Raw genomic sequence first — 12,231 nt, 5'->3', positions numbered from 1 at the left:
GGCTGAATGTGTCCCTCTTTTGCATTCCCCTAAAAATGGGACCTGGTAGCTGAACCACTTAGGTCCAAATCCTGGCCCTGCAAACTGCAGTTGTGCAAATGTAGGTAAGTTATGGAACCTCTCTAAGTATTTGTTCAACTGTCAAATGGGACTGACATGCTTCATAGGACTGGTCTGAGGATTAAACCCTTTGAAGCACCATTATTCTCATTTCTCTTTGTTCATGTGATTCAATTTGCCTATTTAAAAAAGGAAAGAGAAGAAATGCCTACCACGAAATTTTATCACTCACTCACAAATTGCCATTCCTACTATAGACGTTTTCTTTCTAAGAAATAAAATATTTCAAATATAGCTGAAGGCCCCTGTGTACTCCTACCCAGTTGTATTCCCCTCTCTCCCACTGGAGGTAACCATTATTTTCAACTGTTTATTATTTCCATACATGTTCTTATATTTCCATAAAAATATATGGTATTAAAGCAAAGGAAACCACCAACAAAACAAAAAGGCAACCTACTGAATGGGAGAAGATATTTGCTAATGATACATCTGATGAGGGACTAATCACCAAAATATAAAGAACTCACACAATTCAACACCAAAAATAATATGATTAAAAATGGGCAGAGGACCTGAATAAACTCTTTTCTAAAGACATCCATCCAGGAGGCCAAGAGACCCATGAAAAGATGCTCAGCATCACTGATCACCAGGGAAATACAAATCAAATCCTCACGCCTGTCACAATGGCTACTATTAAAAAGGCAGGAAATAAGAAATGTCAGAGAGGATGTGGAAAAAAGGAACCCTCATGTACTACTGGTACAAATGTAAACTGGTGTTCCCTCCGTGCAAACAGCTGGAGGCTCCTCAAAAAATTAAAAGTAGAAATACCATATGATCTAGTAATTCCATTACTGGGTATTAACCCCAAGAAAACAAAAACGATAATTTGAAAAGATATATGCACCCCTATGTTTACTGCAGCATTATTTACAATAACCAAGTATAGAAGAACCCAAGTGTTCATCCATAGACGAATGGAAAAAGAAGATAAAGAAGACAAAGTATACATATCCGATGGAATATTATGCAGCCATAAAGAATAAGATCTTCCCACTTGCAAGGACATGGATGGATCTAGAGTATAATGCTAAGCAAAATAACTCAGAGAAAAGGCAAATACTCTATGATTTCACTCATATGTGGAATCTACAAAACAAATGAACAAAACAGATAAAGACTCAAATACAGAGAACTGGTGGTTGTCAGGAGGGAGGGGATTGGGAGGAATGGGCAAAATAGGTCAAGGGGATTAAGAGGTACAAACTTCCAGTTATAAAATAAATAAGTTGTGGGGATGAAAAGTACAGCATGGAGAATACAGTCAATAACACTGTAATAACAATGTATGGTGACATGGTGGTGAGCATAGCTTCATGTATAAAATCACTGAATCACTATGCTGTAGACCTGAAACCAATATAATATTGCATGTCAATTATACTCCAATAAAAAATAAACCAAAAAATTAAAAAACATATGATAGTGTTCTATATGCAGTGTGAATGCTACATTATACCTTACTTTTTTTGTCAACACTGGAATTTTTTTTTTTTAATTTAGGTCACTTCAGATAAAAAGTTAGTACTTCTTTTTTAACATTTATTTACTTTTAAGTAGGCTCTAGGCCCAATGTGGGGCTTGAACTCAGGACCCTGAGATCAAGGGTCACATGCTCTACTGACTGAGCCAGTCAGACGTGCCTCAACAGCGGGATTTAACTACTATGACAGAAGTAGCTCTAATTCATTCATTTTTCACTGCTTTACCCCACCATGTATTTAAACATACATCCATACATATGGATGTATGTTTAGGTGTACTGTAATTTTTCACTATCAAACACTGTTGCAATGACTATTCCTATAGGTGTCTCCCGGTGTATGTGCACATGTAACCAATGACCTACAGTAAGTAATAGCAGGCGTTCTTGTCTTTTTTTTACTTTAACAGGAATATTTCCAAAGTTTTAACATGAAGTTTAATGTCTACTTTAAGTTTTGATATCCTATGTCAAACTAATGAGCTTTCCTTTTATTCTTAGCTTTTATCATGAATGACTATTGAATTTCATGAAATGCTTCTTATTTGGCTACATTCTTTTTTTTTCTTCTTTAAGGGGCACCTGGGTGGCTCAGTGGGTTAAAGCCTCTGCCTTTGGCTCAGGTTGTGATCCCAGGGTCCTGGGATGGAGCCCCACATCAGGGTCTCTGCTCAGCAGGGAGCCTGCTTCCTCCTCTCTCTCTGCCTGCCTCTCTGCCTACTTGTGATCTCTCTCTCTGCCAAATAAATAAATAAAATCTTTAAAAAAATCTGCAAATATGCATTACATGAGCTTCTCTTCTTCTGAAACATCCTTATATCCTCGGATTATAGCTACTACCCTTCATCTCACTAATTCACTTCCACTAGACTGGGTACTTCTCTATCACTGCACATGTCACAGGATCTTGTGATACCTGTTCCTCCATTTTCAAACAAACTCACACTACATTGAGGGAGCTGTGTGTCTTACTTTCTTTCCAGAGTCTCAGCACATAAGACTTGGTAGCAAGGGTCTCAGTAAATGTGTACTGAACAAGTGAACGATTCCCAGAAGCCCCCATGACCTCCGCTCTTAACTCTGGTGATGAAGAACAGGAGCTTGCTGAGCGGCTATTTGGGAACAGCTGCTTCCACCTTTGCCTTCTCCTTCCCCCAGTACACAAAAGTTAGCAATTTTTTTTTTTAAGATTTTATTCATTTGACAGAGAGAAACACAGCGAGAGAATGAACACAAGGGGGAGTGGGACAGGGAGAAGCAGGCTTCCCTCTGAGCAGGGAGCCCGACGCGGGGCTCGATTCCAGGACCCCCGGACTGTGACCTGAGCCGAAGGCAGACACTCAACTGAGTCACCCAGGCGCCCCAAAAGTTAGCGATTGTTATGAGAGGAAACTGTAACTTTCAGTCCTGTTCCTCTAGTCCTAACTTAGTGTATGGGTCACAAACCAGGTCCCACTGCCCTCCAAGCCCACTTCCTGTGTTGTATTTTAATATGTGATATATACAACATATGTTATGAAGCATAACCAAGTGAAGAGCTGTGTGTATCTTTCCTATCACATCTTCCACACTCTCTGCCAGAGGTAACCACAATCCTGAATTACTTTCATTTTGCTGTTAAAAAAAAAAGTTTTATATGTATGAGTTGAGTTTGCTTATTTCAGAGCTTTATAAGAATGATATACTAGGGGCACCTGGGTGGCTCAGTTAAGTAAACATCCAGCTCTTGGTTTTGGCTCAGGTCATGATCTCAGGGTGATGAGATCAAGCCCTACACTGGTACCTCTGTGCTGAGCTTGGAGCCTGCTTAAGATTCCCTCTCTCTCCCTGTGTCCCTCCCCTGCTCACACTCTCTCTAAAAAAAAAAAAAAAAAAAAAAAATAAGAAGATACTACAGTCTTCTGCAACCGACTTCAATCTATTTCTATGATTTAGCTATGTTGTTGCCTATAGCAACAGCTTATTCACTTCTGCAACTCTATAATATTCATTGTGTGAACAGAGAAAATTTATCCGTTCTCCTATTGATGGATCATGGATTTGGCTTCAGTTTTTAACTCAGAAACAATACTATAAACATTCTTATGCATTTCCTGATGTACATGTGCAGAAGTTTTTCTGGAGCGGTGGCTTCTAAACCATTCTGACAATGTCCAAGAAGAAGAAAAAATTTCCATCACAACCCAATAAAACATACATATGTGAATATATAACTATGTAACAAAAACTTAAATAATACCCTTACATGACACACTTGAATCTTTTCTTTTTTAGCTGGTAGACTCAATAATGAATGAATAGATTTCACAACCTCTTGGCTTTGATGTAGTGTTTTCATTTCTGAGAACTACTGTTCTGGGATTGAGTTTATCCACAAGCATGCCTGGACATAGACTATAGGTGACCCAGGCACAAGAATGATGTCTCAGCCCTCAGGGCAGTGCTTCCCTAGGTGCTGGGTCACAGGCAATGCACATATTCAACCAGAAAACAAAGAAAGATGAATAGATTCTGCAGAAACAAAAAGGTATCAGCAGTACATAAGTGATTGCAATGATACACATTCTTGGGGTGCCTGGGTAGCTCAGTTAGTTAAGCATCTGACTCTTGATCTCAGCTCAGGCTTTGATTTCAGGATTGTGAGTTCAAGCCCCATGTTGGGACCCCACGCTGAGCATGGAGCCTACTTTAAAAAAAAAAAAAAAAAGCCAAAGAAGGAAAGAAAGGCCAATGATAGACATTTTCACCAACATTTGCTCTCTCTCTCTCACTGTGGTCTTAATTTGTATTTCCCTGATCATTGATGAAGTTAAACATATTCTTTTTATGGATTGTTTCTCTTCCGTGAAATGTTTGTTACTATCATTGCCCCCCCCCGCCACTCCCTTTTCTTTACCAGGCTATTTGTCTTTTTCTTGCTGATTTGTAAGACCTCTTGATAAATTCTGAATACCAATCCTTTGTTACACGGGTTACATATATCATTTCCCAGTTTATGGCCTGGGTTCCCATTTTCTTTATGGTGTCTATCCCCCTTTCACACTGCACCAAGGTAACCATGCCTAGCAGAACCATCACTATTTTTGGTAACACAAAAAATGAGCATGTCAGGGTACATGGGACAAGCGGGAGAAGTCAGGAAGGAGCAATCCCAGACTCCCATGTTCAGACTGCCAGGGAGTTTGGTGCTTCCGCCCTGGAAGCCCTCTTTCCCACACTGGCTGGAGCATACAATTATTGGAAAAATAACAAAGCCTTTTTATCAAAGGGTACAAAGGGTCTGTCTGGGACCTGCACACATCTCCAGTGTGTTCCTACAGACAATGGGTCACTTGTGCATCTTCCGCCTGTGCATGACAAGCAGGGCCCGGGGAAAATGCAGCAGAAAGACAGAAACAAAAGCTGGGGTAACCACAATGCACGTGGGTAGCCTTTTCCCTGCAACAGCAATTCTAAGAGGCTGCTCCTGCCTCCTCGGTCGTAAGAGGAAGAAATGTGCCAGCCTGCAACCAACATGGAGGCATGGAACAAAGACTGATCTTCACCCAATGTGGGGCTTAAACTCACAATCCTGAGATCAAGAGTCCTATGCTCCATCAACTGAGCCAACAAGGTGCTCCTTTGTGTGTGCGTGCTTTTTAAAAGCATATTCTGGATCTTTTGAATGTCCATCTTATGACCAAGTGGCAGGATGTCAGTGCTCACATCTGTGTCCTCTATGCTGATATGAATTAAATTTTAACTGTTGAAGACTAATGAGAATAAACAGAAGTGGACTTAATAAATAAAAGTCGAACATCACCACCTAATGAATGAAGGTTTCACAGCATTCAAATAAAGAAAAACGGTAGGAAAATGGAATCATTACATAGCATACAGCAGTGTAAGTATGCTACAAAGATCTTACAACATAATAATTAATGAGGGGCAATTTGATTTTGACAAAGTGGCATTAGCCATCACATTAAAAACAAAGTCAATCTGAACTTTTGAGTCTTATCATTAGATCGATTTCAATTTATATACTGATTTAGGTTTTACTGTCATTTAAAAACCACCAAGGGGAGTATGACATAGGTTTGTACTTGAATATATTTAAGTAAAAAAAAGTTAACATTAGGAATATGGAAGAATTTCCTTTAAAAGAGCTCTGTACATCATTCAGGTTTGAGAATCCAATTGTCTGACACACCCTCCCCCGTCTGGTCACCCACTTGCTAGAAAATATAGTTTACCTTTTTAACCCCCAAAATATCTTCTATGAGGGTTGCTGTTTGTAAGAATGTTTTCTTACTCGTCATCAATGTAAACAGGAAGATCACAAAGTCATTCTTTTCTGCCAAACGCTTTGTAACTCCTTCCGTCTATCACAAGGGAAAAGGAGAGAAATGGCAAAATAGGTTATAATCACAAAATAAAACATGAAAAGCAAGGTATCCTCCTTCTAGAAACCAGAAAAGCAATTCCAACCTACATCTGGAATTCTTGGCAGAGGCCTTAAATCACTAAAACTATATACAAAACACTGTGTGCAAATGCGTTTTGGGGGGAGGGGTTTTTTCATGGTAGGTCCATCATAGGGTCTTGACCTAGTATCTGCCTAGTAACCAAACGAGGAGCTACAAACGAGCATCCAGTAGGCCAAGTTTTATTTGGCCAGCGGTATATTTTAAATTTGGAATGTAAATATCCTTAGGCAGGACACGCTTTCTCCAGGTCAGCAACAATTTGCACAAGTTTCCACCCCAAAGCAGGCACTGTCAGACATTTCTTGGTTTCTGCCTAATCCCTGAAATTAAGCCACATCAGCAGAGTTGGACCATATCATTCTATGTTCTTCACATTTTTGTTTCCTTTCCTTTTCTTTCTTTCTTTCTTTCATGAACTGTGTTTTGTGGGACTATTATTAAGTGTCATTAATAACAAACAGCCTCATAAAACTAATGACTATATGGAAGTTGCCAATGATGGACTCATTACATCATACACGTATTTTTTAAATTAAGGACAAGTTCTTACTGATCTTAGCTGCAAGAGTAGTTGTGTGTTAGCTGAACAACTAGTTAGTTTACTATTATCTTATCGGTCTGCGCCTATCTGTCCACTAAAGACACGTGGCTACTGAGCACCTGAAACATGGCTAGCCTGAAACGAGATGTGCTCTAGGTATAAAAAACACACTGGATTTTGAAAGCTTAGTACAAAAAAGGAGGTAAATATCCCATTAATAATTACATTATTTACATGTTGGAATAATCTTGATATACTATGCTAAATAAAATATATTATTAAAATTAACCTCACCTATTTCTTCCTACTTCTTTTCTTCCTTTCTAAAAAAATGTGGCAGTAAGGAAATTTAAAATAATCTAAGTGGCTCACACTGTACTTCTGTTGCATGGGACTATTACAGATGCTGAACTGTGTAAGTGTTGAAACTTACTTCCCTATTTATGTTGGTTGATAAGAAGCTTAAACCAAAATGTGTGCCCCATCCAGACGACAGATGATTTTTTGGGCAGCCCAATTCTTGCATACATGTTATACCCTCTCAACTTGTTCTACACTCTTCTTTCTTACCTACTTCTAAATATATGATTCATGATCTTGGTAGATTCTACATATCACTACAAGAATGCCTGACATCTCTTTCTGAATGAGGCAAGAAATGAAATGGAATTAAATGTTCCATTGTATTTTCATAACATATAAGTTTCGCTTCTACAGGAGCCTTTGTTTCATTCTGGTGTGTATTATGATTCACTGCGTACCGGTGACCACATAAGTTCCTAAAAGATAGGTACTGTGTCTTACAAACACTGGCACTTGTATGTTGCTTTACAAGGTGCTTTCACATCTCACTTAGTCCTCACAACAAGCCTACGATACTAGTAAATTACTGACTGCAGGGGCGCCTGGGTGGCTCAGTGGGTTAAAGCCTCTGCGTTTGGCTCAAGTCATGATCCCAGGGTCCTGGGATTGAGGCCTGCATCGGGCTCTCTGCTTAGCTGGAAGCCTGCTTCTCTTCCTCTCTCTCTCTGCCTGCCTTTCTGCCTACTTGTGATCTCTGTCTGTCAAATAAATAAAATCTTAAAAAAAATAAAAAATAAAAAAGATTACTGACTGCACTCTCCAGATGAGAAACTAAAGCTGAATTAATAATCACTGAACCAGGAGCCAGAACTCCAAATCCAGTTCTAACACTAAGTGCTAGGCTTTTTCCTTTCTACCAAATTGCTGTTTTATTCACTACTCTTTCCTTTTTAGGGGTCAATCAAACAGAGTCTCCTACTTACTACACTGGTGGGGCTTTTGCTTTCTAACAAGGAAAATGAAGGAACAGAAATAATGGAATTAAAAGGAATCTTAGGGATGCCTCAGTCGCTAGGTGGGTTAAGCCTCTGTCTTTGGCTCAGGTCATGATCTTAGGGTCCTGGGATCGAGCCCCGCATCAGCTCTCTGCTCAGCGGGGAGCCTGCTTCCCCCTCTCTCTCTGCCTGCCTCTCTGCCTATTTGTGATCTCTGTATGTCAAATAAATAAAGAAAAATCTTTAAAAAATTAAAATAAAATAAAGGAATCTTAAAGGTGACATACACTCTTCCAGTGTATCTATAAATGATAAATGATAAGTGATTGTTCAGTATCTGCTTGGACACCTTCAGGGCTAAAGGAGATTGCTATCTGCTACAGGAGCCCTGATTATGAATTTCTATAAAATTCTGCCTCCCCACAATTTCCACCTGCTGGTCCTGGTCCTCAGGCCCACATAAGTCAGTCCAATCCCCGCACGTCTGAGGACAGCTTTCACGTCCACCCCCGTCCCTTGAACTTTCCCTTCTCAAGCACTGCAGGTGTGGTAGGAACATAACCGGGCCCCCAAGGGCAGGTGTACTTACACAGACACACGTATTATACAGGATGCTCAAACAGTCCTTGGACATTTCATCACTTACTGAAAGTGAAGGGAGAATAACTGGTTATTTTTCTTACTGAAAAGATGGCATAATAGAATTAAATCTTTCAACCTAAGAACTGTTCCTCACAATCCCCTTCAAGATGCTTCTTTTCCTTTTAGCATACCTCTTTCCAGTCTTTGCTTACCAAAGATTTTCGTGATGCCCATCAGAACCTACAAACCAGTTTGTATACTCATTTTTGGTTTGATGCAGTAGCTGTTTTCTTCTTAAGCTCCACAGTCTTCATACGTTCAACCTGTGTATCATCTCTTAATAGCCATGTTCCCTTTGCAGTTTGCTTAGAAGATATCCAGGGTTTGGGGGGGATTTTTGCTATTTAAATAGATTAAAAACAAACTATTTATGTAGCCTTTCTATGCCTGTGTTGCATTGGTTCCTCAAGATACATTTCAAAAGCAGAACTGCTAGAATCCAAATATAGCTTCCTGATTGCATGTTATAAATTTCCACTGAAGGTTGTCCTAGCAGCAAACAAGGGTATCATTTTTACTAAAGACTCACAAGTGTGTTTTTGTTTTGCTTTGTTATTTCTGTTGGGGAAATGTCTTTTAATGCCTGACCTACTAACTCCAACAGAGAACTAGCTACTTCTCTGTGAGCAATGAGCAAGAACAGAAGAATAGGACAAAAAGGAAACATTTTTATGACCCCTGAGTCTGGAGAGGATAAAACTGAGTATGAACCATCAACAAAGTGTTTTTGCTCAGCATTACTTTTATTTTTAAGAACTATTTCCATTCATTCCTATGCTGCCACAAACTCTAAAATGTTAGGTCTCCCTCTGAGATGTCAATGGGCAGCCCTGCCAAGCTAGCTTGACCAGAAGGGTTATCTGATAAAATCTGGAGACAGTGCAGATGTCCCATATCCCTTATCACTACCTTTCAACCTGTGGGGGCTTTTTCGTTTATCTCCTGACTTCAGAGCAGGATGGAATACCAGATCAGTTCATCTCTGCATTTCTAGACCTTTCATTTTCAAAGGGAATTGAGATTCATTCACTCATCAATTATTTATTCAGCACCTACTCTATAGCCGATAAAGAATACACAGTGGTTGGCGGGGGGAGGGAGTCTCTAAACCTAGTAGGAGAAAGAGAGAATAAATACACCAACAAGCAATTACAAGATGCGACTTGCTATCAGCTTAGACAGAGAACACGAAGAACCAATTTAGATAGAGTACAAAGCTGAGACATCAAAGACGAATATGAACCTTCTTAACCACTGCTGCACATAAAAATGAGGCCTTACATAATATGTTCTGTTCTGGTTTAGGGGGGGATTTTTTAAAATTTAAAAAAAAAAAAATGTACTTTTCCTTTTGCCTCACTGCATCCAAGAGAGCAAGATGGGTCCTAGCAGCTCTCTGGGAGCCATCCTAGGAAGTATGCCCAGGGTTCTCCTTCTTGCCGCCTATGCTCAAACTGGTAGAGTCTGATCAGGATACACAGCCTCAATATGGGCCACCAGTGTTTCTGTCAGTACACAAAGGATACAGGCTTCATTAAGTTGGATTAAGTGAACTTCTTTGAATGGGTCAGCCAAGATACCTACCTTACCTGCAGATATCCAGGATACCTACCTTAATGCTACCTCATTGTATATAAAATAAAAATACTTCAATTAAAAAAATGTATGATGTTTGTAGAAGGGCATTCATCAAGTATTAAAAGTGATTTCTGGCATGTGAGTAAGTATGTATGTATGTATGTATCTCTGTGACCTCTGGCTTATGCCAGAGTGCTCTTACTTTTTTTTAATTAAATACTGAATACCTAAAAATAGTATTTGTAACATGTATAAGTTATAAAAAGGAATAACAGAATACCCATAGACCCATCACCCAGCTTAAGAAATAATGTGCTATCAAAACACTGCCTTTCTAACCTTTACCATTTCTGGTAATGACTAAATTTTCTTACCAAGAGCACGTTATCACCCTTACAACAACAAAAAATAGATATACTTTTTAAAATAAAACAAACAAATTATCTTACCAGGTTATTCGTTACTCCCTCAATTAACTACATAGGAGAAATAAGACTTTCCAGAGAAAACACAAAAGCTGGGCCCATGACAATTAGAAACTACAACGATGCAATTCGTTTAGCCCAGTGGCTTTCACACTTTTTCTTTTACAGCCCCAGATCTGTATTTCTACCTAGTACAAAATGAAGAAAGAGAGCTCTTAGGTGGGGGGTGGAGAGCGCATGCTGGAAGGCAGACCCTCACTGCTGAGCTAGGAGTAGGAAGAAGAGAAGTCTCTGGAACCACATCACATCAGCAAGCTGGGAAGGAGGACCAGTGGCTCGCAAGTATACTTACTTTTCAGTTTCTGTCCCCGGATAGAGATCGTAGGCCTCATAAGAATTTCTACAAGGAGCTATATATTTAAAAAAAAAAAAAGAAGAAGAAGAAAGAAAGAAAGAAAAAAATAAAGAAAGAAAAAATGGAAACAAAGAAAGAAAAGAAAATTGGGTAAAATGTTCAAAATAAACTCCAAGCACAACTTATAAAACAATCTTTGCCATGACAAATGATGACCCAAATACCTGTCGCAGCACTAAAAGGCCCTCTGGTTCCCAACACAGACACAAGGCAGTGAGGCTCGAGGGAATGAGCACTTAACAAGGGTCAGGAAACCTCAGTCACAGCTCAGCCACCTAGTCCCCATGTCAACTTGGGCAAGTCAATATCCCTCCATGGCCTCAGTTATCTCATTTAAAAAAATAAGCATGATGAACTAGATAATCTCTGGGATCCAGTGCGGTTTTAATTTTTTAAAAGCTATAGAACGTTATCACTAGGATTCCTCTTTTGCTTTAAGAACATTTACATTCTTTTACAGACATAAGTTAATAAAAACAGAATCTCAAAAGATACACCTATAAACTGTTAATACAGATTTCTACAGGTGATAGGGATGTTATGCATTCATTTTTCATTTTACATACTTTTAATATAACACATAATTTTTGCTTAAACTCTTTACAATAAGCATGCATTTAAAAACCCATTTGACTGAGACAAAGGACAGTTTATTATGAGAAAAGGGTCAATCCTTCAGGAAGATAGAACAATTATGAATACATGCACCTAACAACAAATCCTCAAAATACATGAAGCAAAAGCTGACAGAAGCGAAGTACAGACAATTCAAAAATAACAGACACTTCAATATTCCACCTTTAATAATGGACAGACAACTAAGCATCACCAAAGAAACAGGAAGACTCGAACATTATAAACCAACAAGCTCTAACAGACACCTATAGGGCATTTTGCCTAGCAACAGAATATACATTCAACTCAAGCACACATGGAATATTTTCCAGGATAAATCACATATTAGACCATAAAACAAGCCTTATAAATTAAGAGGCATTGAACTTATCAAAGCATATTCTCTGAGCACAAGGAAATGAAATTAAAAATAACAGAAGGAGGGGCGCCTGGGTGGTTCAGTGGGTTAAAAATAACAGAAGGAAATTCACCAATGTGGATAATTAAAAAACAAATCCTAATTCATCAATGAGTTGAAGAAGAAATCACAAGGAAAATTGGAAAATACTGAGATAAAAGAATAAACTTATGATACAGCTAAAGCAGTGTTTACAGGGAAATTTATAACTTTAAGTGCCT

The 12,231-nt window shown here is 38.9% G+C and overlaps 1 protein-coding gene across 2 annotated transcripts in view; it reads right to left on the bottom strand.

Annotated features, from left to right (window-relative positions):
• The window catches only part of TRPC4AP (transient receptor potential cation channel subfamily C member 4 associated protein), a 72,646-nt gene that overhangs the window by 36,033 nt on the left and 24,382 nt on the right, over nucleotides 1-12,231 (bottom strand). For both annotated transcript variants that reach the window (XM_080812817.1, XM_080812818.1), the window contains exons 4-6: nucleotides 10,915-10,972; nucleotides 8,507-8,562; nucleotides 5,845-5,973 (exon numbers count right to left, since the gene is read on the bottom strand). In XM_080812817.1, coding sequence (XP_080668943.1) covers nucleotides 5,845-5,973; nucleotides 8,507-8,562; nucleotides 10,915-10,972 — 243 coding nt within the window. The remainder of the gene's footprint in view (nucleotides 1-5,844; nucleotides 5,974-8,506; nucleotides 8,563-10,914; nucleotides 10,973-12,231) is intronic.

The sequence above is a fragment of the Martes martes genome, assembly GCF_963455335.1.
Source record: "Martes martes genome assembly, chromosome: 9".
Taxonomy (NCBI): domain Eukaryota; kingdom Metazoa; phylum Chordata; class Mammalia; order Carnivora; family Mustelidae; genus Martes; species Martes martes.
Note: the sequence above shows the minus strand (reverse complement) of the source record. Positions and strands in the feature narration are given on the sequence as shown.